The sequence below is a fragment of the Oryctolagus cuniculus genome, chromosome 8, assembly GCF_964237555.1.
Source record: "Oryctolagus cuniculus chromosome 8, mOryCun1.1, whole genome shotgun sequence".
In the NCBI taxonomy this organism is placed as follows: Eukaryota; Metazoa; Chordata; class Mammalia; order Lagomorpha; family Leporidae; genus Oryctolagus; species Oryctolagus cuniculus.
Window position 1 is genome coordinate 89,568,536 of NC_091439.1, and position 27,466 is coordinate 89,596,001.

At 48.4% G+C, this 27,466-nt stretch overlaps 2 protein-coding genes across 6 annotated transcripts in view; one reads left to right on the forward strand and one right to left on the reverse strand.

Annotated features, from left to right (window-relative positions):
- Window positions 1–15,385, forward strand: part of CCDC158 (coiled-coil domain containing 158) — an 87,455-nt gene extending 72,070 nt beyond the window's left edge. For 3 of the 5 annotated variants that reach the window (XM_051819666.2, XM_051819665.2, XM_051819664.2), the window contains 4 exons: window positions 1,552–1,619; window positions 5,001–5,159; window positions 6,819–6,926; window positions 10,736–15,385. In XM_051819666.2, the coding sequence (XP_051675626.2) occupies window positions 1,552–1,619; window positions 5,001–5,159; window positions 6,819–6,926; window positions 10,736–10,812 (412 nt within the window). In that variant the 3' untranslated portion in view covers window positions 10,813–15,385. Of the gene's footprint in view, window positions 1–338; window positions 548–1,551; window positions 1,620–5,000; window positions 5,160–6,804; window positions 6,927–10,735 lie in introns of those variants that run through there. The other 2 variants (XR_007909219.2, XM_051819667.2) reach the window with 2 other exon arrangements.
- On the reverse strand, window positions 13,713–17,702 carry STBD1 (starch binding domain 1). The gene is made up of 2 exons (XM_002717103.5): window positions 17,355–17,702; window positions 13,713–15,504 (listed from the first exon to the last, which is right to left on the reverse strand). Exons 1-2 carry the CDS (start codon window positions 17,539–17,541, stop codon window positions 14,723–14,725), a joined length of 969 nt encoding a protein of 322 aa, XP_002717149.2. The 5' UTR covers window positions 17,542–17,702; the 3' UTR covers window positions 13,713–14,722.
- Window positions 17,703–27,466: the final 9,764 nt, after the last annotated feature.

Consider the following 27,466-nt stretch of genomic DNA (forward strand, 5'->3'; position numbering starts at 1 on the left):
CAGCCCAGCCCCAGCTGTTTGGGGAGTGAACCCAGGGATAGAAGATCTTTTTCTCTTTGTCTCTCCTTCTGTCTCTATCAGTCTGCCTTTCAAATAAATGAAATAAATCTTAAAAAAAAAAACCTGTATTCTCCAAGAGAATCATTGAGAAACCTTGTTTTCAGTTTAACGACTGGCTTAATAAAACACAGCTGACTTCTCCTGTCTGTGTATGGATTGTGTCTGTTGTCATATACGCCCTCACATGCTCTGGGGGAATGCACTGTACACCATGACGCTAGGTGTTAAGAAGCAAATAGCATTTTAGTATTATAATGGAAATAGTTTTGCCCTCACAGACACTCTAGAAGGGAGGCACCTTGAGAAGTTGCCATGATACCCCACAGTCCGCACGCGGCGGCAGGAACCTGCCTCTGAATTTCCACTGACTCACTGATCTGCTAAGGCCTGCGTGTGTGTGAACAGCTGCTGCCAACGCGGAGAGGCTTTCTGCTGTGTCTGTCCCATTTCCTGCGTCTTAAATAAGTCATTAAGATTGTGTCTCTTAGAATCCATGAGAAAAGTGACTTCAGTTTGATAGTTACTATTACACAAAAATAAATTTTCTAGCCATGGTTATATATTGTATATTATTATATTTTATTCTGCAAAATGTTCATGGGTACCAAATGCAAAAATATAATGCAACTTTGAATCTCCCTCTTAGGTTATTTTAGAACTTTTGCAATTCAGGGTTGTGATTACCTTCTTGAGTTTGCTTTTTTTAAAAAAATTTTATCTGAAGTATTTTTTTTAAAGTTGTATTTATTTTATTTGAAAGGCAGAGTTACAGAGAGGCAGAGAAAGAGAGAGAGGTCTTGCATCCACTGGTTCACTCACCAGATGGTTGCAGTGGCCAGAACTGCACTGATCCTAAGCTAGGAGCTGCTTTCTACATGGGTCAGAGGCCCAAGGACTTGGGCCATCTTCCACTGCTTCCCCAGGCCACAGCAGAGAGCTGGATGGGAAGTGGAGCAGCTGGGACACAAACCAGCACCCATATGAGATGCCAGCTCTGCAGGCAATGGCTTTACCCACTACACAACAGCACCAGCCCCAAGTTTGCTTTTTTTAAAAAAAGAAAAAAATTATGTATTTGAATGTCAGAGAAAAAGAGAAACAGAGAGAGGTCTCCTATCTGCTGGTTCACTCCCCAGATGGCTGCAATGGCCAGAACTAAGCTGATCCGAAGCCAAGCTGATCCGAAGCCAGGAGCCAGTAGCTTCTTCCTGGTCTCCCACATGGGTACAGGGGTTCAAAGTACTTGGGCCTTTTTCACTGCTTTCCCAGGCACATTAGCAAGGAGCTGGATTGGAAATGGAGCAGCCAGGACTTGAACCAGTGCTCATATGGGATGCTGGCAATATAGGCGGCAGCTTAAGCCGCTGTGCCACAATGCTAGTTCCAGAGTTTGCATTTTAACCATCACATTTGCCTGAATTAGCTTCTGCCCATAAACCTTAGTGGTAAGTTTGAAATGGAATGCTCGTGTGACCGTTCTTATGTTTCCAGAGAGCCAGTCACGCTACACGCAGGAGACCTGGAGGATCCCTCTAGTTGCTTCACATTCCCTTCCACAGGTGAGTTTTCAATGAAAGCACAGGATGGGGCCTGCTTAAAACCCCACAGTGGCTCCCCATTTCCTCGAGAGTAAAGTCAGAGTCATCACAGTAGCAGGTAAGTCCCCCTTAAGTGTCCAGTCTCATTTCCTTCTACTCCACCTTCCTGCCCTCTCCTGCATCCACCTCTGAGCTCCTCCTGGAACACTCCAGGTGGCTTCCTGTGAGTGCCTTTTCACACTGCTGCCCCACCGTGCTAACCCCACCCTCTTCACAGCCTCTGCTGGGATGGCACTTTCCCCGTGAGACTGAGCTCTCTGCATCTTCTCAAAGTCTGCAGCCTTCCCACTCTTTCAGCCCCTTTTCCTTTTCCCTTTTTTAACATTATGCTTACTATCTTTTTTAAAAGTTTTTATTTAATGAATACCTTTTTCATAGGTACAACTTTAGGAATATAGTGGTTCTTTCCCCCATACCCACCCTCCCACCCTGACTCCCATCCCACCTCCCTCTCCCTCTCCCTCTCCTTCTCCCTGTCCCATCCCCTTCTTCATAATGGTTCATTTTTAGTTTGATTTTATATATAGAGGACCAACTCCATGTTAAGCACAGATTCCAACAGTTTGCACCCCACATACATACAACATTTAGAGTACAGTTTGAGAACAAGATTTGCAGTTGATTCTCGTAGTACAGCTCATAAAGGATGGAGGTCCTACATGGGGAGTAGGTGCACAGTGACTTCTGTTGTTCCTTTAACAACTGACACCTTTATTTATGATGTCAGTGATCACACGAGGCTCTTGCTGTGGGCTACCAAGGCTATCGAAGCCTTTGAGACCGTAGATTCCATCAGTATTTGGACATGGCCATAAGCAAAGTGGATGTTCTCTCCTCCCTTCAGAGAAAAGTACACACTCCTTTGATGGCCTTTCTTTCCACTGAGACACTTACCATCCTCTAACATACGGCGTAGCAGGAATTTACCTTGCTCACTGGGTGTCGCCCTCTGCTGGAACAAAGGTGCACAGGGACTGGTATCCTTAACTGTTCGGTTCCCTGATACACCCAATACTCAGAACTTTCCTGACACATAGCAGGAACCCAAAAAATATTTATTGAATGAACCAAAGGAAGTGGAGAAGAATTGAAACAACAGGTTCTCCATGTAATTCTAAAAAATTTTAGACAAGGTGATGTCCAATAAAAATGAGCTGTGAAGGAAGAGACTGACTGGGTTGAAAAGGGAGCTAGACATGGAAAAGAAAAACACTGTAGAGAAAAGACCTAAAAATAAACAAAAATGCGTGACAGAAATTATAGACATAGAGAAAATTACACAAAAGTAATCTTTAAAAGTAGGAAAGACAAAAAGTAATTACAGAGACTGTCAGATTTGGAATGAAAAGGCAAACCAACAGACACGTAATTGGTCTTCTTATGGAAGAGAACAAAATAAATGGGATAGAATGAAACTGTGAAAATAATGGTTATTCAACAAAAACATAAGTCCAGACAGTAGTCATAGAAGTGGGAAAACAGAGGCATAAGGTGAACAAAGGTGAGAGGAAAATAAGCTTCCAAATTTTTTCTCCTTTTACAGGAAAGTATCAATATCGACCTAGAGTCAAAACATAATGTTCTTAAAATACATGGGAATGCTTAATTTTTAATAACTTTTGACTTGAAAAGTCATTTGGGAATGAGTATGTTGAAAGAAAGGGCATTTGTATAAACAGTGCCTTCAGGCTTACTTCAGTTATACAAGGGGCCTTCTAAAAGTCCATGAAAATGTGTGTTGTGAACAAACAAAATTGATCTTTTAATCCACTTTCTGTGGACTTCTTGAAGCCCCCTTGTTTGATTACTGTCTTACTGAGTACTCAGGATAACACAGCACGTGTCCCTGCCTTACTGGATGAATGGCAATAAGAGCTTTTCTGTTCTCAAATACTGTGAGCATTTTAGAGCATGTTAACTCCCCTCACTGTCCCAGCAGCTTTCAGAAACTGCTGTCCTGTATTTTAATAATAAGAACAAATATGAACACCACAATGGATTATTTGTATTATTTTTACAGTTGATACTCATTTGGATATCCTTATACATGTACACTTTACTTTCTACTATCATTTTTCTTATGCCTTTAATGTTTTCTTTAATGTAAGACTTCTGGTGGTAGATTCTCTGGTTTTCTGAAACTATTTCATCCTTATTTTTGGAAAATGTCTTTGTGGAGTATAGAATTCTAAGCTGACATTTTTCCTTCCCTTTTAATATATCAGTGCATTGTTTGTTGACTTCCATTGTTTCTACTAAGAAGTCAGCCTGACATTTAATAGTAGCTCATTTAACTGTAATATGCCTTTCTCTCCCGTCTTTAACGGTAGCATTGTTTTTGTCTTTTTTTGCTTTCTCAGTTCTTATTGATATGTCCAAGGATGCTTTTCTTTATTTAAGAAGAACACATCTGGGGTTTGGGGTAATGCTGCTTAGATTATAGAAGTCTGTGGCCTTACAGTCCTGTGGATCTGTATCTGTTATCCATTTTTTTCTTTTAGTTTTTTAACATGTTATCTTGTCTCCTCATATACCTGGTTATTTTTTATTGCATGGCACTTTGTATATGAAAAGTTTTGCAGATGACTTGGTGTTTGGAATGCGATTACCTTCCTCCAGGCAACATTTATGCTTGCATTTGGTAGACAGCTAAGGACATCAGCAACCTCACCTCAGTGTAATCAGATCAGAAACGAAGCTGATTTGAAGGTAGACCTCGGGGTTCCCCGCAGCAAGTCTAGTTCCTGGTCGCTTATTCCTAAGGCACAGCCCTTTTTATGGTGTGGCCTGTTCAGTTCTCACCTGAATAAAACCTTGGGTATTTGCTGGAATATCCCTCTCCTCTTGCTCCACTTGGGAACGTTTTCTCATGAGAGTGTGACTTTTTGTTTTTTAAGATGTATTCATTTGAAAGAGTGAGACAAAGAAGGAGAGACAGAGAGTGAGAGGTCCTTCCTTCGCTGATTCACTCCCCAGATGGCTGCAGCAGCCAGGGCTGAGCCAGGCTGAAGCCAGGAGCTGAGAGCTTCATCTGGTTCTTGCATGTGGGTTGGAGGGGCTCAAATACTTGGGCCATCTTCAGGTGCTTTTCTCAGGCCATTAGCAGGAGCTGGATCAGAAGTGGAGCAGCTGGGACAGGAACCAGTGCCCACATGGGCTGCCAGCGTTGCAAGCAGCTGCTCTACCCACCACTCCACAACACTGGCCACAGACTTTAAAGTAATTTAATATGTAATTAAATTGCTTATATTAATATTGATGAATAAATTTATATAATTATACTATAAATAATATTTAATATTTTAAGTAATTGTGTTTGCATCTGTTTTTGCAAAATTTTAGTAAGTCCATCTGTGAAAAATTCAGCTTCTCGTTCATTCAATTCTTCTCCAAAGAAGTCCCCAGTACACTCACTCCTAACTAGTTCGGCTGAAGAATCAGTGGGTTCCACATCGCAATACAGACCCACCAAAGCTATTCATTCCCCCGATTCTGTTAAAGGTAAGGATGACCTGATACCATCGATGGGACTCACTGTTTCCTTATTCACATAGCCAAAATTAATATTTTGCATGCTGTCCTTATCCACAAACTCTCACTGATAACTGTCTAACTTAAGTGGGTCTTACTTAAATAACATAGCTATTATGTACACACACACACAAGCCTTAGTAAATATACATACTTATTGATGTAAATATTATATTTTTTTCTGACATGAATAATGGAATTTCCCTCTATTTTATTATAAGAAATTGAGTCTTTAAGATGTTGTGAGTAACTTTTCTGTCTGTCTTACATTCTCTAAAATTGTGGCTCTTCTTGAAGTATCTGCCTTTGTGAGTGCAAAGGTTTATAACACAAAATTGTCAAAATTTTCTCATTCTTCAGATTTTAAGATCATTTGTTACTGGATATGACAAATTATAAAAATGGCTTGTTTTGAATAAGTGCCTGATAAATAATTGGGTGCCAAGTTGAATTTGAAATGTTCCCCATCATGTATGACACTGAACAAAACTGTCCTGATTCTCCATGGCATCATTCTCTTCTGTTTTAAAGATTTACTTATTTGAAGGGCAGAGTGACAAAAGAGAGGGAGAGACACACACACATACACACACACTTCTGTCTACTGGTTCACTCACCAAATTGCCACAACAGACAGATCTGGGCCAGGCTGAAGCCAGGAGCCGGGAACTCCAACTAGTTCTCCCACATGGGAGAACCCAAGCACTTAGGCCATCATTCACTGCCTCCCAGGTGCAGTAGCAGGAACCTGGATGTGAAGTGTGAGGTAGCTGGGACCCAAACCAGCTACTCTGATATGGGATCTGGGCATCCCAAGTGGCAGCTTAACCTGCTGTGCCGCAACACCCACCCGCATCATTCTCTTGCATCGGGGATAAAATAAGAAATTTATTCTATTATAGTTAAATCAGTTCTCAGTCTTTTCAGAACCTATCCTGTACACATTGCTAGTTCGGATGTTTTTTTGATAGGAAAATATTCTCAAGATTTTACAGCTTAAAAAAAAAAGATTTTACAGCTAGTTAGGGACTAGGATCAAAATTAGAATATTCAGCTTGCCTATCAGGTGTTGTGAGAGGTTGACAGAGTGAGCACACTTGGATGAGAAGAACTTATATGCTCCAGGCTCTCTTCAGCTGCCACTGCTGCCACAGCCCCACTGCTGCAGACTGCTCTCAGCCATGTCAGCACCCACACAGCCCTCCCACCCTCTCAGGCCATCTCCACTCAGGTGGCAGCAGCCAGCGTGGGCACTGGCCTCACACACATCCTGAAGGGGTGCCAGTGACTGAATTAGGTCTTGCTCCCCAAAACTCCAAGTAAATGGAATTGCTTGTTGTGCTTGGTACAGCAAGTGCTATTTATAATGCAGAATGTATCATTAAACTTGAAGTAGTCTTCTCACCCATACCATTTAATATGATGTAGATACATAATAAATAGAATAGGCTTGAAACAAAAAAAAAAAACCTACTATTTTGATATTTAGGTAAGAGACATTTTTATTTTAAAATAGTCCTTTAAATTTTCCTTTATTTAAAGGAAAAATGTTTAAAGTGTAATGGGAAGATTTCTAAAAATAAATATTGGATCCACTTTTAATATCACATCTAAGCAATTTTCTAACAGATGCACAGTCTCCGCCACTAGAAACAACAGGGAAAACGTGCAGGAAGCTGCAGAACAGACTGGAAAGCTTGCAGACCCTGGTAGAAGACTTACAGCTCAAGAACCAAGGTACGGTGCACATGTCTGGAGAGAGCTTCCTCCTTGTAAGAACTTTCTTCTTGGGGATTGCATTAGCAAATCAGAGCCCCAGGCAAATGTGAGGTCCTAACCGTGACTGAGCTCTGGGTTGACTGTGACTTGGAGCGGGTCCCCTTAGCCCTGCTCTCCTCTTCACTCACGGTGACAGTGCGCTCCCCAGCCACCAGCAGGACGAGTGTCGTGAGGGGTTTTGCACCTGAGGCTTGCCACACACTCTCTTGTTCCTGTGAGTTCTGTGGACAAGAATTTGTACGAGTCTGATGGTGACCAGGGTCTGATCACTGTGCATAGCCAGAAGACACAGTAACGGTATCTAGCTGGCATCTGGCTTCCAGGGTTTAAAGTAGCTTAGTGCTGGAAGTGACTTTGCCCCCTGGCGAATCACCAGCTAAAAAGACAAGCCACTTCCAAAAACAGCGTGGTTGTCTGAATGAGAACTAGCACAGCGTACAGCTCCTGTGTTCTCAGCGCCGTGCCGCTGGGGCGCTCTTGGTGTCCTGCTTTTGTGACAACTTCATGAATCCGGGAGGCTTTGTCAAAGTGATTTTGGAGCGCATCTGTTATTCCGCATTTCCCTCCCCAGGGAATGTAAGTGCTAAAGGAAAATAGGACTTTTTTTAAGAGCAAATCTCTGAAATAAATTTATTTTCCTCTACCACGCTGTTAGCTTTTCTTGAGCAGTTCCAGCTCTGTGCCAGGGCCTCATGTAAGCTTTTCCTGCTCTGAGCCGGCACTGGGCGGTGGGTATTCTTTGGAAAAGAGGAAGCTGAAGATGAGGGCCCAGTCAGTCACTTATTGCTAAGCCACTCAGTGAGTTTCTTTCTTTGTTTATGGTAGTTCTATGCAATTTATTGCTTTTTGTTTGCTTGTTTTCTGCGATTTATTTTTTTGAAAGAGTTACAGAGAGGGAGAGAGAGATCTTCCGTCTGCCGGTTTACTCCCCAAATGACCACAAGAGCCGGGGTCGGTCCTAAGCCAGGAGTTTCATCTGAGTCTCCCACATGGATGCAGGGACCAAAACACCCAGGCCATCTGCCGCTGCTTTCCCAGGCCATTAGCAGGGAGCTGGATGGGAAGTGGAGCCGGCATCACAGGCTGCAGCCCAACCCGCTGTGCCACAACACCAGCCCCTACAGTTTCAGTAGACCTGACACTTGATCTTTGCAATTGCTGACTCCAAAATGCACATATGTCTGAGTATACCAAGGTTGTATCATGTTGTTGGTAAAGAAAATTCCAGATGCCTTGGGGTAACCTCAGATTCCTATGTATAGAAGCATCGGGGGGAAATGTTTTTAAGTTTATCATGAACCTTTTTAAGGGAGATGCATTACTTTTTGGCCCCATTTTTATTCACACTTATATTTCTAAGTTTACCTGATTTATGCCATCAGGCAATAATCTAAATTGAAGACATACTGTTTTTGTTTAAAAACAGACTTTTATTGGATACAATGCCTGGATGGACTGTCTCTTAGAAATTATGAAACAAATATTTTTGGAGAGAATTTTGGAAGCATTTATCAAAATTTGAAGTACATATAATCTTTGCCCAAGAAATCTCACTTTCAGCATTTTGTTCTAAAAGAAATGATGGCACACACACACAGATGTCTGTACAAAAGTATTGACCTATAGCTCCCTACATAAAGAAAAATAAGAAAGCAACTTTTTTGCTAATATTTTGCTCCATCTGTTTAATGAAGTAATGTGCAGTAATAACAAAACATGAGCTGAACTGGAAAGATGCTGGAATTTTGCTAGGTGCAAAATGCAAGGTATGCATGTTTCCTTTTGTATAAAGAATAATGTATGTGTGTGCATATACAGTGGAACTTCACAGTTTGAGGAAATGGAATTAAAAGGTACAAATATTGCCAGCACCGCAGCTCAATAGGCTAGTCCTCTGCCTGCGGCGCCGGGTTCTAGTCCCAGTCAGGGTGCTGGATTCTGTCCCGGTTGCCCCTCTTCTAGGCCAGCTCTCTGCTGTGGCCAGGGAGTGCAGTGGAGGATGGCCCAGGTCCTTGGGCCCTGCACCCGCATGGGAGACCAGGAGAAGCGCCTGGCTCCTGGCTTTGGACCAGGGTGGTGCGCCAGCCACAGCGCGCCGGCCACAGGTTCGGGGGTGAACCAATGGAAAAGGAAGACCTTTGTCTCTCTCTCTCTCACTGTCCACTCTGCCTGTCAAAAAAAAAAAAAAAAAAAAAAAACAGAATGCAATCAAATAGTAATAGCTTGATCTTGATCCAGTATGATATCTTGGTAGGGAATATTAGAACAAAAAAAAAGGTACAAATGTGTAGCTTTTTCATAATACCGATTTTTAACTTTTTTTTTTTTTGACAGGCAGAGTGGACAGTGAGAGAGAGAGACAGAGAGAAAGGTCTTCCTTTGCTGTTGGTTCACTCTCCAATGGCCACCGCGGCTGGCGCACTGCGGCCGGCGCACGGCGCTGATCCGATGGCAGGAGCCAGGTGCTTCTCCTGGTCTCCATTGGGGTGCAGGGCCCAAGCACTTGGGCCATCCTCCACTGCACTCCCTGGCCACAGCAGAGAGCTGGCCTGGAAGAGGGGCAACCAGGACAGAATCCGGCGCCCCGACCGCGACTAGAACCCGGTGTGCCGGCGCCGCAAGGCGGAGGATTAGCCTACTAAGCTGCGGCGCCAGCCCCATTTTTAACATTTTTAAGCTTCTTTTAGTTATTTGAAAGGCAGAAAGAGTGATAGAAAGACAGAGTGATAGAGAGACAAACAGAGATCTTCCATCTGCTGGTTCACTCTACAGATGCCCTCACTAGCCAGGGCTGAGTCAGGACGAAGCCAGGAGTCTGGAACTCCATTCGGGTCTTCCACTTGGGTTGCAGGGACTCTCTACTTGAGCAGGAAACTGGAATTGGGAGCTGAACTGGGACTCAAACCCAGGCACTGCCATATAGGATACAGTCAGTGTTTAACCCCTGTGCCAAATGCCCACCCCTTCCATAACTTTTTGAATATTCCTTGTATGCATGAACTTCAAAAATCATTTCCACCAGAAAAAAACATATCTTAATTCCATTTTCCATGAGCTTCTTCAAGTCCCCTCATATGCACCACACTTTTTTTTAATTGGCTTTATTTTATTTATTTGAAAGACAGAGTTACAGAGAGAGGTAGAGACAGAGAGAGAGGTCTTCCATCTGCTGGTTCACTCCCCAGATGGCTGCAACAGTCAGAGCTGCTCCGATCTGAAGCCAGGAGTCAGGAGCTTCTTCCGGGTCTCCCACATGGGTGCAGGGGCCCAAGGACTTGAGTCATCCTCTACTGCTTTCTCAGGCCATAGCAGAGAGCTGGATTGGAAGAGGAGCAGCCAGGACTCAAACTGGTGTCCATATGAGATGCCAGCGCCTCAGGCCAGGGCTTTAACCCGCTGCGCCACAGTGCCAGCCCACACTTGTTACAGGGAGGACCTCTGAGGGGAGGGCTCCAGCAGGTAGGGAGTGTAGACACAAATTGACCTTCATCTCTGTTTGTCCCCTTCTGGGGTGTTTGGATTACTTACAATAAGTATGTATCCTATCATAATTATCATGCTCATTTAAAACAAAAGAGTAGATTTATCCTCAGATCTGTTTGATAACACTAACCTTTTCAAAAATATGCTACACTGCATTTGGACTCCATGAGTTTAGAATGTATCTTACCTATTCTACTACCAAGCCAGTTTTTTAAGAAGCACATTTTAAAATCTAGAGCCTGTGTAGTGTCACTATTCTAATTGTGTTTTATCAATATTTTCAGCAATGTCTTCAATGATCAGAAATCAAGAAAAGAGGATACAAAAAGTAAAAGACCAGGAAAAAATGCTACTAAAATGATGCGTTGCTTGCCTATTCTTTATGGAGGGATGATGCCTGATTAATTGTGGTGTTATTTATAATTAGTGCCCTGTGTACTTTTTTCTTTTTATGTAAAAATTAAATAAAAGATACCCTGTCCTGTAAGCTATTTTGAAATAAACTATTCTTGAATGCTCTTATAGTAAAACTTCAAATAATGCTAGATTTGGAAGTATTCAGACATTATAAGGTATTCATTTGTGTTAATTCCAGTGTATTGAAGTAACTATGTTTTATTATACTTACTGGTCTTGAGACAATAGAGCCATTTTTTTCTGCTTTAAAAAAATAAAAATCTTTGGTAGGAAAACTACTTTCCGAGGGAGGTGAAAGATGTGGGTAATGCCAAGGACAGAAGGACAAACTCCAGCATGACAGGGACTCCTCGGTGACCCTGAACTCGCTGTCTGTCCTGTCAACATCAGCAAAGGCGGACTGCAAAGCTTGGGGCTCCCACTCAAACCTGTAGAAGTTTCTCTGTTTGCACATTAAGAAAGAAAAGGATTTTGTTACTCTTTGGTAAATGGATAACTTCTATATTGAATTGGTTGTCTTAATTCTCTAAAAAAAAATTTATGTATTTGAAAGGCACAGAGCTAGAGACACAAAGATAGATGCTCCGTTTGCTGGCTCACTCTCCACGTGACATGCCTGAAGCTGGGTGCCAGGAACACAACCCAGGTCTTCCCCAAGGGTGGCAGAGTCCCACCACTTGAGCCATCACCCACTGCCTCCCAGGGTACACATTAACAGGAAGCTGGAATCAGAGGGGACCCTGGACTGGAAGCCAGGCACTCAGTGTGAGATGCAGCCATGCTACGCAGTGTCTCAACTAGCAGGCTAAACACCAGGCCAGACTTCAATACAGGAGAGGGTTTTGTAAGTGAACCAAGTACAATGAGACAAGAATAGACACAAAGATGGTTCAGTGATGCCAAAACATCAGTGACAATGTAGAGAGCTGGCTGCTCCCCCTCCAAAAGTGTGTGCAGAATTGTCACTGAGAAAAGTTGCCCAACAGAATACTGTTGCCCAGTCTCTCGCCCTGGCACCTGGTGTGGCGCCCACCCAGTTCTCACCTAGAGAACGTAGAATGAGCAGTACGTGGCCCCAACCTGCTAAAAGCACTTGTGGTTTGGTTATTCCTCCTCCAGGCTGCATGCAGAAGACAGGAGGGCCCAAGGGGCAGAGGGGAGCCTGGATTTCCACAAGGGGAGGTGCCCTCTGCTCAGGAGACCCAGTGCTGTCCCAGTTCTGGTGCTGCCGCCAGCAGGAGCCCTCACCAAGCAGGCCATCAACCCCAGTAGCCATGCTTGTTCGCACAAGAAAATCCTCACGTGCTCACTCTTGTGACCATGTTACATATCTCAGCACATCGGATTTCAAGTAATGGTTTTTAAAAACATGAAACTTAGGGGGCCAGCGCCGTAGCCCACTAGGCTAATCCTCCGCCTGCGGTGCCGGCATCCCATATTGGCGCTGGTTCTAGTCCCGGTTGCTCCTCTTATGGTCTAGCTCTCTGCTGTGGCCTGGGAAGGCAGTGGAAGATGGCCCAGGTGCTTGGGCCCCTGCACCTGTGTGGGAGACCAGGCGGAGGCACCTGGCTCCTGGCTTCGGGTTGGCATAGTTCCGGCCGTTGCAGCCATTTGGGGAGTGGACCAGCGGAGGGAAGATCTTTCTCTCTCTTACTGTCTGTTACTCTACCTGTCAAATAAATAAATAAAAATCTTTTTAAAAAAACACAAAACTTAATTGTACATTGCAATTCTGTGTGCTTTACTGAAAGATAAATGATAAAATGGCTAGGGATTAGGTTCTAAGTAGATGTTTTACATTTAATTCTACCTCATGAGGATGCTTGGGCATTCTGTGCGGTGATGGTAAATGCCTTCTCAGACCACAACTGGTGCAATATCAAGTTTATTGTGAAGTAGGTAAGCAGAATTATGAACTTAGCATAAAAGTGCTGTGAGCCCAAAACTGTCAGATGTAGTCTTTATGTACTTTGTAATGCTATTTTCAGTTGTTTAGTTGTTCTTGTCAGCAGAGTATTTAAGACCAGGAATAAACACAGTTTTGCTACTAGATGGTATTAAAGACTGTTTTAACATGTAAGACTTCATTTAAGGGGTGAGCATTTGGCTGGCAGATAAGGTGCTGGCCGAGATACCTGCACCCAGTATCGGAGCGCCTGGGTTTAAAGCTTGCCTTCGCTCCGAACTCCAGCTTCCTACTCACATAGACCATGGGCACAGTGAACATGGCTGCAGTAGCTGGGTCCCTTGATTGAGTTCCTCCCAGCTCCTGGCCTTTGGGAGCATTTGGGAAGTTAAGCGGATGGGAACACTTCCTCTACCTCCCGTGCTGGCTCGCTGGCTTTCTGTCTCAAAAAATAAGTAAGTAAATGTGGCTCAGTCGGTCAGGCTGCTACCTGTGACCCCAGCATCCCGAATAGAGTGCCAGTTTGGGTCCTGACTGTTCTGCTTCTGATCCAGCTCCCCGCTAATGCACCTGGGAAAGCAGTAGCAAGCACACAGGAGACTGGGGTGGAGTTCTTGGCTCCTGATTTCAGCCCATACCAGACCTGGCCATTTGGGGAATGAACAGCAGATGGAAGACCTTTCTCTTCTCCCAGGCCCCCACTATGCCTTTCAAGTGCAAGTATACTGAATTTCCTTCCAAGCAAAGGTAACATTTTAAGAGAAAGAGAGAAATACTCTAAACTTCTTCTCCAAAGGTAGGAGAAAACTGCATCCCTCATGTCTTCTGTACATTATGGTGTTTGCTTTTTTCTGTGTCTGTTGTTAATGGAGGAAAATATTATTTTGCATCCAGGCTATTGTGTTACTAAGATTTAGACAGATAATTGAGACACTTAATAAAGATATTAAAGCTCAGGTTTTCTTATTTATTCACTTACAGCAAGTTAAATATATTTATTTCCTCTCAAGGCAGGGTTGTCCTTTACCACCGTCCTGTATAAACGCATTACCCAAGATAGGTACTGGTGTGAAAGGAGAGGGAAGGGGTGACTGGCAAAACAGTTGCTGCAGGGCCGCCACCTGCTGAGGCCTGGTGGGAGAGCAGAGGCATGGCAGACAGGTGGTCCTGGAAGGTCTCCTGCAGTGAGCTGTACCCATACCCCCCAGTCTGCTAAGGGGGGTCATTCAGGCCCCCTCCCCATTCAGCCCACACCCTAACCCAGTCATGTCCCCTTCCCCATGGGCTGCTCCCGTGACTGACAGCCAGGATGACCTGCTGAGGCCCCTTGTGTGCACAGCAGCCGTAGACCACCAAGACAGAGACACACTCGCTGCCTTTAGAACCGCACCTGGCAGAACCCCACGGAAATCTCACAGCATCATCTCACCTCCTCGCTAACCACATCTCCTGACCAGATGGTTTCTGATCATCTTTCCACAGGTGCTCACTAATTTTATACATAAAATGTGCTGTAGTGAAGAGAATTTCTTCAGTTGTATGGAGAGGAAATCGGCTATTTTTTAATGTAATGGATTTTACTTCTTTGGTCGGAGAAATCACTTAAGGCTGCAGTCTGAACTCTTGACCACTGGTCAGATTTTGTGCTCCGTGACCACAGTCCACACTTGAAGCTTAGCCAGGTCACCCCCCACCCCAGAGAGGATCAAGGCCTAAAGAAATGACAGATCAGCACAAATCCATCAGTCCTGTGGGGACAGGGGGGAGTCCATCTTGCCTGGAAGCATCATCTGCATATACATACAATTTCTACACTAGCAAGTCTGAAACAACTCCAATGGCTAAGTCTGGAGTCATGCAGCTTTTATTATCTTAAATTATTCAGTGTGCCCCACAGTCTCAGCCTTCGCCACCTTGTGCCACTGCATCTCATACTCTGCAAACTCACTCAGTGAACTCCCCACCACCCATGAACCACTTGATCCTCACGGCCGGTCTCCAGGACTCTATTACTGCATTCTTCCCAGCGAGTAACTCCCCCGTTCTCCACCAGCACAAACTTCCACTGCACCACCGTATCTGCCGGCAGGCAAACAGAATGAGACCAGAAGCCGTCCTTGTTACGGTGGAGTGGGATGTACGTGTTCCAGCTCCCAAGACGCTCGTGGTCTCCGGTTACTGCAATGAACGCCACGTCGGTGCCCGTCACATAATGGACCTGGAACCTGACGCTAACTTGCCGGGACTCTGCAGACTTGGCCGCTGCCCATCCTGGTTTCCCATCCACTTCTCGACCCCTTGCTTCCACAAGAAAGTTTCTGGCACCGTCCATTCCCTGTTTTAGGCTACCACCCAAGCCAGCATCCCCCCAGGAGGAGTGCCTAGACACCCCCTGGCTGTCCGGTTGTGCGAGGCCCACTTCTTGGGCCCTGTCCACCCGCGGCCTGCTAGAAGGCAGTTCCTCTCCGGCCCCAGCCAGTGCCTCTCGTCCTTTTTGGAGTCCCCATTCCCCTCTGGGAGACTCCAGACTTTCACTTCTGGACGCTTCAGAGGAACTTCTGGAGTGAGCGCTTGCAGAACTGGCCGGGGCTCCCGCATCTGCCACGTGCCCAGAAGGGCTGTGCTCTCTGGCATCTCTGCTAGGGTTCTGCAGTGGCCGGGCTGCTTCCTGCAGCTTCCCAAGGTCTTTGGTCTCAGAAATCAAGCGTCCATTGCTTTCTTGAGGATGCTCTAAGAAACAAAAAGAATGTAGCAGTGTTAGCTCATGGAGAAGAGACTGTCACTGCAGGCGTTACTCCTATCTGCAGTTCTCAGAATTCCTGCTTAATGAAATCCGGTACTTAATGCCCCTGTATAATCCCAACTCTAAGAATCCGCATGCATGCCCCACACTAAAATGCACCCACAGGAGTGTCAGTGCACCAGCCCTAAAGTGTAAATGAAGTGGCAAGCTGTAAAGACAGAAGTGTAACCCTGCCGTGGTCCTCAGTCTCCCACAGTACAGGCCATGATGGCATTCAGCCAAGTCCCAGTGCTTGGCTCCGATCATCAAAACGTGTCACGTAGAGACAGGTGTTCAAAGACACCCACCTCTCAGGTCTGAGCACCTGACTCCAGCTTCCTGCTGATGCAGAGCCTGGGAGGCAATGGTGATGGCTCAAGTGCTTGGGTCCTTGCCCCTCAGAGGGGAGACCGGAACAGGGCTCCCAGCTCCCAGCTTTGCCCACCCCACCTGCACCTCGTGGGCATATAGGGAGTGAGCCATAGTACAGGAGCTGTCTCTGCCAGTTTCCCTTTTTCAAATAAGATTTTAGAAGCTTCTTTGAAAAAAAAAAAAAAAGTCCAGCGGGGGCGGGGCAAAACGCTGCACAACACCCGGACACATTAGAATGTACGTGTCCTCCCAGGGGTAGCACGGGTCTGCTGTCACAGACGGCAGGGGCAGGGGTGGGGGATACGGTGCATCCTGGGGGACGGCATCAGGAACCCCAACACACCAGGGCCTTGTGTCCCCTCCACTGTACACGCTGTGGATGTTCTTAGGCCCCTTCAGACCCAGCTCTCCCCTAGACGGCCTCATTGGCAATCCAAAGAGCCCCCTGCAAGGTAGCAAATTCCAGAATCATACAGTCAGGGAGAGTAGTCTTGTTTTATTTCGTCCCTGTTCAATGGTGGGGCTAGTGGGGACACAAGAGCAAATGGTACTCAGAATTCCCAATTTTTCAACCTAAAACATGAGGCTGGCCTCTCTCCTCATCACAACCAGGGCTGAGAGGCGCAAGGGCCGGTCTCCACCAGGCGACACGGGAACGCACTCCTCTGGAAGGAAGCTCGCAGGTGTCACTTCACCATGAGGCTGCAGTCCCGGCCGGGCAGCTCGCCAGGGACGGCTCTGGAAAGCGAGGCTTTCCGCCAGCGCTCCCTCCTTGCCCAGCCTGCGGTCTTCTGAAATGCGGCCGTGTCACCCTAAATGTCAATTGACTGCACGGAGTCCCCCCCTTAAGGAGTGGCTTCCCAGGGGGTGAAGCCCCCTGCGCTGCTGAGCGAGCAGGGAGCGCGCCCATGCTTCTGAATTGGGCGCCTGCACGGCCAAAGTCCACCCTGAACTTTGCTGGCCCCAGAGAAGCGTCCAGAGAACAGGAGGCGCTCACAGCACGGGTGTTCCCAAACCCAGCCCTCCCGGGGGAAGCGGGATCGGAGCAAGCGAGGCTGCGGGGCTGGGACTGAGAAAACGTCCCTGCTCGGACAGAGGCTGGTGGGGCCCCCTAAGCTCCCACCGGCCTCTCTCGAGGCCAGGGAAGGGGCGCCGCGGCTGCAACCGCCCGCACTGCGCCAAGCGGGCCAGCTGGAGGGGCAGGAGCGCCGAGGCCGGCGGGGCGCGGCCCTGGGAGCTTCGGCCGGGGCGTCTCCAAGGCCTCCTTGGAGCGCTGGAACCTGGCGGGGCGCGGGAAGGGTCCAGCTCGTGGGTGGGGTCGGGCCGCCAGGAAAGCGCCAGGTGGGCTTCTTAAATGCCCTGCCCCACCCAGGCCAAGTTCAAAGCCCCCGCAGAGTTGCTCTCCAGGTCCGGGCGGGACGAATACCTGGTTTGGTGCCCAGCTTGGAGGGGCTCCGTCCGCCGCCGCCTCCCTGCCCTTCTCCGCGAGTCGCAGCCTCCCCGGCAGAGGCGTCTTTCTGCTCCGCGTCCTCGGGGCCGCCCCGCAGCAGCCACACGAAAAGCGCCCCGGCCAGACCTCCTCCGACCAGCAGGGCGGACCAGACAGCGCCCATGGCTGCGGGAGACGACGGGCGGCGGCCGGCCCCGGGCGCAGGTCTCGAAGGCAGGGCCACACCTACCCTGGCCGCCCCGGCCTTTTACGGCTCCTCGCCGGCCCTCCGGCGCCCAGCCCAGCCCTCGGCGACTCGCGCTCAACTTTCCGCGCCCCGCCCACTGCCCGCCCCACTCCGCCGCCGCCGCGGGTTCCGGCCCGGCGGGGACGCGAGCGCGCCGCCCCGCGTGTGCACGACGACCACGCGCAGCCGGGCCCTGCCACGGGCCGGCCCCCGCAGGTGGGCGCCGCCTCCCCCGTGCGTGGGAGGCCGGGAACCCCCGGGGGACCCCGCTACCTGCGCTGGGCCTCCCCGGCCTCCGCCTCGCCCCGCTGCCCGACTGGACCGGACCGGACGGGCCGTGGGCCGTTCGGGCTGCAAAAGCCAGTCCTCTCAGCCTCATTCAGGCCTGGCTTCCGCCTCGGCCTCTGTGTGGCCTGCGGGAGCTGCCATGGCTGTGCCCACGGGGCTGAGCTGGCTGTAGACCAGGTTCAAGCGCGAACCAACGAGATGAATGAAAAGAGCCACCCTTTGTGAGGGTTCGTGCGCATTCACGTTGTTCCTCGCACAGCCACAACGTGTTGATAAAGACACTCCTGGGGACCACAGGGAGGAAACGGAGAAACACGTGGGCGGTAGCCCTCCAGGAGCCCCGAAGGAGGACGAGGAGGGAGACGCACGCAGCATCATCCTCCGATGCTGCATCTACCCGACGTCCTGCCCGCCACCGGCCTGCCCAGCGCACGCCTCTAACTTCACTAATAAGGAGTCCATCTTAGGCCATTGCTGATTGGTTCTGCGCATGCGCCTCCCTTCCCTATGGTGCATGAGCGCCATGTTAGGCCACTGCTGATTGGTTCCTGGCCGAACCAATCACATTCAGGCTTCGATGACTCCCTGATTGGGTCACCTAGAATACCGCATTAGCATATAGCTCAACTAATCATGTGAACTTCCTCCTTCAGAACCTCGTTAAACAGGAACCAGGCCGGCCTGAGAGGGGACTGAGGGTACGGAGGCCTTCTGGGCGGTAGTTTGGGGCAGGTTGCCCCTTCTCGCCGGGCGGGGCCTGGAGCCGGAGACCTTCCTTTGCTTTCTTCAGTAAACATGCCTTGCTGGGCTCACTGCTTGCTTGTCCTTGTAGCTCATTCTTCATGGTCACGAGACACACAGCAACGCTCCCTGAGGAGTCAGGCAGAGAGGGGGCACCGAGACCGTGCGGCCTCGCGGTTGGTAGAGGGTCTGGCGAAGAAAGACCCTGCCGCGTTTCGTGGCGACGAGCCGAAGCGCCAGGCAACTAAAGGGGCAGCCTGCGCCTGCCGCGCTGCGAGCTGAGAAGTGTCCACATTTCCATCCGAACTCACTCCTGGCGTCCAGAAGGCATCGCCCCGACCTGGAACCGCAGATCCCCGGGTTCTGCTCTGCAGCCCTGCCTGCCATTGCGCCTGACCTCCCACATCCCGCCGCCGGAGCCTCACCTGGCAAAGCCGCGCCCCCGGGGGGGTGGTCGCTTTAAGGCCCCCGCTGGTGGGGCAAGTCATCCTCCTGGACCCCTGGGAGGGGGTCAGAGACCCACACAGGCCTCTGCTCAGTGCCTGCCAGCGCCTCTGGAGGCCAGGCTCCTTGCCCGACGCCATGCTGTCTGCAGACCCTCCTCCTCCGGTCTCCGGTCTCCGCACGGAAGGCGTCTGCTCTACTCTCTGGACCCTACACCTGCTCCAGCTTTTTCCTTGGCACCTAGGGCATGACTTGAGGTGCACCATGCAATCCGTGGGTTTGTTCTGCTTCGTTTCTCTCCCTCCCACCCCCTGGGAATGTACATGACTTCAGCTCAGCACTGCGGTCCTTTATTCCTTGAGTGAACATAGCTTGTTCATGCCCCACTCCTGGTACCAAAAAAAAAAAAAAAAAAAAAAAAAAAAAAAAAAAATCACCCCAAAGTACAGACTGAGTGGAAGAATGAAAAGTGACTAGACCGTGAGGATGCGCATAACCAACAGGAGGAGAGCAGCTGGCGGACGGCGGACGTGGAGGTGGGAATGCCATCTGACTTGATCCCTTTATGCTACACCTGTGTTGAGTTATTGCATAAAGGTACGCAAGTATTACACGTTGATCACATGTTTTTTAAAATAAGCTAAATCATTTTAAAAGCCTCAAGTAGAAAGGTCTTGCATGGATTTCAGAAACACTTGCAGCTAAATAAAGCTGTCTTTTATTTCCATTTTCCCACAGACTTTTGGAACTGCCTTTGAGTTCTCATGCTGCAGCTTGCTGTCTCGCTGACCCAGATTTTATGTCCATTTGTGAGAAGGAGCACCGGATCGATGGAAAAGGTTCCCACCCACTGGTTCATTCCCCCAAATGCCTACAACATTACCCAGGGACCAGAGCTGGGAGCCGGGAACTCAATCCAGGTCTCCCACGTGGGTGATGGGCAATTATTTGAACCGTCACCTGCTGCCTCCCAAGGTGTGCATTAGTAGGAAGCTGGAATCAGAGGCAGAGCCAGGACTCAAACCCAGGCACTCCAGTGTGGGGCGTAAAACATGCTAACCAGTGTGATAACCACTAGACTAATGCCTGCCCCTCTCTATGTGTTGTTTTAGCTCAACATAAATATTACCTGACACACAGATTTGTGTCCTTAATTAAGAATTCAACAGCAGTATTTTTAAAGACCTCTAATACTTAAGGTGTCCTTGAATTGTACTAATTTTTTTTAAAGATTTATTTATTTATTTGAAAGTCAGTTACACAGAGAGAGGAGAGGCAGAGAGAGAGAGAGAGAGAGAGAGAGAGAGGTCTTCCATCCGATGGTTCACTCCCCAGATGGCTGCAGTGGCCACAGCTGAGCCGATCCGAAGCCAGGAGCCAGGAGCTTCTTCCCAGTCTCCCACGTGGGTGCATGGGCCCAAGGAGTTGGGCCATTCTCTACTGCTTTCTCAGGCCATAGCAGAGAGCTGGACAGGAAGTGTAGCAGCCGGGCCAGGTCTCAAATCAGCACCCATATGGGATGCCAGCGCTTCAGGCCAGGGCATTAACCCGCTGTGCCACAGCGCCGGCCCCAGAATTGTACTAATTCTAAGATTGGTGGAGTAAATTTACAGGTAGAACAGAAATCCTTGAGCACGTTATTTGCATCTTCATGCTTATCACTGCTTGACTGGCCTGGTCTTTTTCTGTCTATATGCTAATAGGTGAAATCCCAGAGAATCTGTAAAATTCTAGAATGTAAGCCCTGCTATTCATTTCTGATACTTAGAAGGCTCTTCATAAAGGTGGGGTGTTTTCACCAAGTGCTTTCTCATTTATTAAAATATTACCAGGGGCCGGCGCAGTGACACAGCGGGTTAATGCCTTGGCCTGAAGCGCTGGCATTCCATATGGGCAACAGTTTGAGTCCCGGCTGCTCCACTTCTGATCCAGCTCTCTGCTATGGCCTGGGAAAGCAGTGGAAGATAGCCCAAGTCCTTGGGCTCCTGTACCCATGTGGGAGACCTGGAAGAAGGTCCTGGCTCCTGATCGGTGCAGCTGCAGCCATTGTGGCCAATTGGGGAGTGAACCATGGAATGGAAGACCTCTCTCTCTCTCTCTCTCTGCTTCTCCTCTGTGTAACTCTGACTCTCAAATAAATAAATAAATCTAAAAAATATATTACCAAAAGTCACTTCACTGGTCCCTTTTTTGTTGTCATAATGAGCTAGCAGAGCCTGGGTAGTTTTATAAGGTACAGGTTTAGTTTGTAAAGGGAAATTTGTCTGAGCTCATGATTCTGGAGCTGCACAATGGAGGGGCTGCATCTGCTCCCTGCCTCACCAGGTGATGGTTCTGCCCCACAAACCACCATTGCTCACCTTCACCAGATGCCAGAATAACAGGGCTGCCCAAGCCCCGACTGTGTACCCCAAACTGTTGAGCTGCGCCTATCTGAGTCCAAGAGCCGGGAGCTTCTTCTGGTCTCCCACGTGGGTGCAGGGGCCCAAGCACTTGGGCCATCTTCTACTGCTTTCCCAGGCCATAGCAGAGAGCTGGATAGGAAGTGGAGCAGCTGGGACTCAAACCGGCACCTGCTGGCACCACAAGCCATGGCTTTTATCCTCTGTACTATGGAGCCAGCCCCTTTCAGCTTTCAGCTAGGGTCCATTTCCACCCTCTTCACACCTCACAGTGGGGACTCTCCCAACACACGGCCCTGGGGGACAGGCAAGCCATATGACAGCAGATGGGAAACCCATACTCAACGTAGAGCAACTGGTGAGAGAAAGGTGCAGAGAGGCCACTGGGCCTGCACCCCACAGGCAGAGAGCCGCCATGTTGCCTGCACATCTGGAGGGTTACATTAGCAGTGGTTGCAGGTGGAGGTGTCCAGGTGAGCCAGGTAGCAACTCCAGCCATCTGGACACAGGTAGGTGAGGTCTGAATAGGGCTGTGAGCTCCAGGACTGGCTGGGAAGGGGACAGCAGAGACACCTTGTTTACCCTCCACTATTCTCAATACTTCACTTCTGGTCACCAAAATCTGGCTCTAGAACCTGGGTCCCTCTGCAGGGCCTTTGACGTGGCTGCTGGACTCCAGGGGGTCCTAGTCCCCCTGTCCCCCAGGCTCCCTCCTTTAGCTTAGCATTTCCTTGCCTTGCTTCTCTGATTGCAAACCAACCTCATGCTCAAAGTAACTCACTGAATCGAGGGAGTGGTGCAGCAGACTCATGAGGTCATTGTCCCCTAGAGAGAACAGCTCAATGTGTGATCCTATCTTGACTGTTTCCTGGAGTCCCGGGCCCTGAGCAGGAAGTATCTTCCATCTGACTGACCAAAATCCACTTTGCTATCACCAAAATTGCTAAAAGAATATGATATTGTGGACCAATCAAAGGAAGGCCACCAGCATTGCAGACCAACCAGAGACCCAACCAAGCTAAACATGCACCTCTCAAATCCAACTCCGATCTGTAAGCATCTTCATCCCTAATCCAGTAAGTGATAGTTGCCTGGCTCCTTGCTCTGAGCTTTGCAATAAATCTCATCTTTCTTCCATCACCCCAATGTCCATGATTGGACTGCTGCATGTGGGGTGAGCCTGCCCAGATTGTTGGGGGCTCTACAATGTTTCCACACCAATTCTCCATAGACGTCATCCTGTCATCCTACAGTCCGTGCTGGCAGTGTCCACCTGGGATTAGCATCAGATGCTACAGTTTAGGGCCTAGTTCCACAAGACTGCCCCCACTGGAGATGCCGATCACAAATCCCGGATTCTTCTACTTAAGATTCCACAGAGCAGGAGGGTATGGGGGTTTAGCATCTAAGGGGTCGGTGGTGACTGCAGTGTCTGTGGGCCGGGAGCTTGATTTCAGAAGGCTGGGAACTCTGTCAACAAGAAAGCCATCACCAGGTGTGGCCCCTTGATCTTGCAACGCCTGAACCAGGAGCCAAAATAAATCTCTTAATGAAGTTGAGAGGCCTTGAGTATTTTGTTACAGTAACTAAAAGCAGATTAATACGCCAGTTATCTGTACTCCAGCTAAACTGCGATTTTTCCTGCCAGAACTTTGAGCATTGGTCCAAATGTTTCCTACAGGCACTTCATTCTGTGACACTTTCCCCTGTCTTGTAGTCTCCTAGGCCAGCCCCAGCCCTCAGGTCTTTAATTGGTATGTCAGCCTTTTGTCTGAACCCTGGATACACAGTGTAACTTTTCTTAGAGCAAAATAGGAGGTTTTCTCCAATGGTGTAATTATTTTCAACCTCGCTTCAGATGGTAAATCCCTTGAGAGTCAGAGCTCGTTCATTCTCTGTATTCCCTAGAGTGTCCAGCTGTCATGTCGTGGGCGTCCTTTTTATTGTTTTTGTTTATTGAATACTAAGGCACACTGGCCCCAGGCTGAGTGCTTTGTGGGATTATCGTCTATGATGTTCTGAGAGGAACAATCTGCTCAAGGTCATGCAGCTAATGAGTGACCGAGCTGGGCTTTGAACTCCACATTCTGACCCCATGCCTCATGCCCTGAAATCCTAGCCACACTGAATCTTCAGGACGGTCAAAGCTTGTCCAAGTTTTATAGCGTATGTTTTCGCCATGAGTGTGCAAACGTGGAGGTGTGACACAGGAGAACCCTTGTGGGGGTATTCCAGTATTAACGGTGAATTTCAGATGTGTTCGTGATTGGTAATTCACCTCTGCACCAGCCCTTGGCCTGCTAGGGAAAGGTCCTTCTCAGCACCAGCACCTGTCCATCGCCATCAGCCGCCGCTCCTGGAACGCCACATAACATTAACCGCAAGTAAACCCTGTCACCAGGCAGAGTGGTGACATTAGAACTGCCCCGTGTCCGGTTGCACGAGACATTTTCTAACTGCAACTGTTTGCAAACCTCTGACTCATCCTGGTTCCAGAATAGACTCCAGGCTGACATCTGTTTTGCTAAATGACGAAACCTTTAGGAAAGGAAAAAAATCTGTGTTGGAAAAACTAGTTCATCGTGTAGAAAAAATAGATAAGGCTATGAGACTGCTTGGCACCACATAAAAGGGTGGCCTGCAGACAGAGTAAAGTCCTAAATGTGAGTGGCACAAAAACTGCAGTGCCCATAGAACAAACCTCCAGAAATGACCGCTGTGACACTGCCTAACACTAGAAGCAAAAAGCTGCTTCGACTTCACCAAAATCGGATTATTTTGATAGAAAGGCATCCTGTGAAGGGGGACCAGGCACAGAGATAACCAGGGTAGGACCAGTCCCAGGGCAGTGGGGGAACATCCATGTTGTCTAAAATGACCTGGGATTTGTATCTGGATGTCTTACAAAGTAACACAAAAAATATGAGATCCCAAATCAGTGTTTAAGGAAGGCTCTTTCCTCCGTGCCTGGAACAGGGCCAGGAACACAGCAGGCCTTCGTAGCAACCTTTGGCTGAAGAAAATGCATACAGAAATGTTGAAACTCACTGGTAATCAGATAAACACATCTCCGCACAACGATACTCTTCCATTTCACATCCCTTCTGGGGCAAGTATCAGAAAGATGTGCAGTTGTGATTGGGAGAGCAAACAAGAACAGTCCAGCGGAATCTGGTGAAATTAAGAATTCATAAACTGCATGACCCAGCAACCCCACTGCTCTGCACAAACCCTGAAAGGGTTATTTGGACCAAAGGCAAGTTCAAGGCCACCTGACTGCCCACGGTGGAGAAATAGCTAAGTAAACGGTGGGGGATGGCCAGGAACACCACACTCATCCCAGCAATGAGCTAGAGCTGCACAGAGTAGCATGATCAAATTAAACACATAATGGTGGCTGAAAAGTGTATAGTACAATGACATTTATATAAATTGAAACTCTGTATACACTCAACGCAACACTTCTAAGATTTCAAATATACACAGAAATCCAAGGACAATTCTTCGACACATTAAAGGGAGTGCCTTTGGCAGACAACAGGCTGGGCCTAGGAGTTGGAATAAAGGGGAAGTGAATGAATCAATGGATAGGTCCAGGGTGGGACCTGGGGTTCTGATCTTCCAACACACCGTCAGTGTGGACCACTGATGCGCCTGTCTTAGTGCCTCACTCGGGGAGCAAGCAGGCTACAGAGCAGGGTTGACTCCGATCTTGTGGACTGAAAGAGGAAGACAGGCAAGGAGGGAAGGACGGGAAGAAGAAGGGAGGAGCAGGAAACACATAAGGGTGGTGTCTGGGAGCAGCCAGGGCAAGGGCCCACATCAAGGCCCAGGGCCAGCGGGTACTGCCCACCTCCCTCTGTGGCCTTGACCCAGCCATGCCAGGCTGACTGGACACACAAGGACAGACCGCCCAAATAAGCAATAGTAGAGACAGATGCTCCATTCCCACCAGTGCACACTGTTCCGGGAGAGAAGGTGGGTCAGAATTTTCCTCCCCAACCCAGCTGGCCCTCACCTTAGCTTCCAGCAGGCCCACACCTGTTATTCTCCGAGCTTAACTCATGTTGATGGTTGATGGATTAGGTATAGACTTCACCTAATTGTAGCATCTAGGAGGTGGGCCCTAGCCGGTCTTTAGGTCACTGTAATATGTCCTTGGAAGGTGGTTTTCATGAAGGGATTCGTTATGTAAGCTAGTTCTCTCCCTGTCTTCTTCCCAGCCCCCCATGCAATTGTTCCTGTGCCCCATAGTCCACCATTGCCAGCTTCCCCCAGATGCCAAACTAACAGGACCACCCAATCTTAGACTGCGAACCTCCAAAATAGGTCTTCTTCCCAAGAAGCTCCTCTCCGTCCTTTCAAAGTAATGAAAAACTAATACACACAGCAACTGAAATTCCAGCAATTTTTAATAAGTAGAGGCCAGGGACGCTGCTAAAAATCCTGCAATGGCCAGGACAATTCCTCACAACAAAGAAAAATCAGGATAATCCTGTCCAAGATAACTGTAGTGCCAAAGCTGAGAAACCCTGCACTAGAACATGCAAGCCAGGAGAAAGCATAGAAAGCACAAGGACTTTTTTTAAAGATAGATTTATTTATTTGAGAGGCAGAGTTACAGAGGCAGACAGACAGAGAGGTCTTCCACCTGCTGGTTCACTCCCCAAATGGCCACAATGGCCAGAGCTGGGCCAATCCGAATCCAGGAGCTTCTTCCAGGTCTCCCATGCAGAGCACAATGCCTTTAAAACCTAGTCGTGGAAACCACATATCACCACTTCTGCCATATTCTATTCATTAGAAGCAAGCAACTCACCACAGCCCATGCTCAAGAAGAGAAATGAGCTCCAACTTTTGAAGGAAAAACCATCAAATAACTTGTAAATATATTTTAAGACCAGCTCGGGCCGGCGCCGCGGCTCACTAGGCTAATCCTCCGCCTTGTGGCGCTGGCACACCGGGTTCTAGTCCCGGTTGGGGTGCCGGATTCTGTCCCGGTTGCCCCTCTTCCAGGCCAGCTCTCTGCTGTGGCCAGGGAGTGCAGTGGAGGATGGCCCAAGTGCTTGGGCCCTGCACCCCATGGGAGACCAGGATAAGTACCTGGCTCCTGCCATCGGATCAGCGCAGTGCGCTGGCTGCAGCACACTGGCCGCGGCGGCCATTGGAGGGTGAACCAATGGCAAAGGAAGACCTTGCTCTCTGTCTCTCTCTCTCACTGTCCACTCTGCCTGTCAAAAAAAAAAAAAAAAGAGACCAGCTCAATCTGTCTTCAAGCCACAAATTATATTCCTGTGTTGCACAAAATACACCCTCCCTCTTTACAAAATTCCCCGAAAGTCTCATTCCATCACAGCACCATCTTGGAATCCAGAACGTCAGAATCTAACTCAGGCTCAGGTGCAGATAGCATAGAGCACTCAGCTGTCATTCCTAAAGGCACGGGCAACCTGGGCATCACTCGCAAAGGAAAGTCATTCTGGTCATTTCCTTTCAGTCTGAAAACCTGTGAACTAAAAATGTCGTGTTATCTTCCCCACACCCAAGATACAATGGTAGGAGAGGCATACTACGGGCACAACGGACACTCCTGTTCCAAAAGCTGGGGGGCTGGAGGCACACAAGAGTCTCTGCTCTGCAGACACCCTGAGACCCAGCCCAGGAAACGCAGGAGCTCCTTGATGAGGACGCCTTGCAGCTACCACCTCAACGATTCCTTAGACTCATCTTTTCTGTGACGGAAGCACATGTTTGTCGTTGAGACTTTTTGCACCTTGCTCTTTGCCAGTAGAATTTGGGAGATCCAGAGGCCTCCTTTGACTTTGTCCCTTTTAGTCCAAGTGAGTAATGTTTATGCAGTGTAATTCTATGAAAAACTTGGCAGCTTCTCTGTAGCCTGACAATTATTCAAAAGCAAAACCCCAAAATCTCTCCATGATCACCCTTTCTCTACCTTGGGCTTCTGATGAAGCACGATACCATTGCTT

Excerpts from the sequence above, each read along its gene's own strand:
- STBD1 (XM_002717103.5), bottom strand. The coding sequence starts at position 17,541 with ATGGGCGCTGTCTGGTCCGCCCTGCTGGTCGGAGGAGGTCTGGCCGGG. Across the intron at positions 15,505-17,354 it reads CAAGCTGGGCACCAAACCAG|AGCATCCTCAAGAAAGCAAT; the intron begins GTATTCGTCCCG and ends TTTGTTTCTTAG.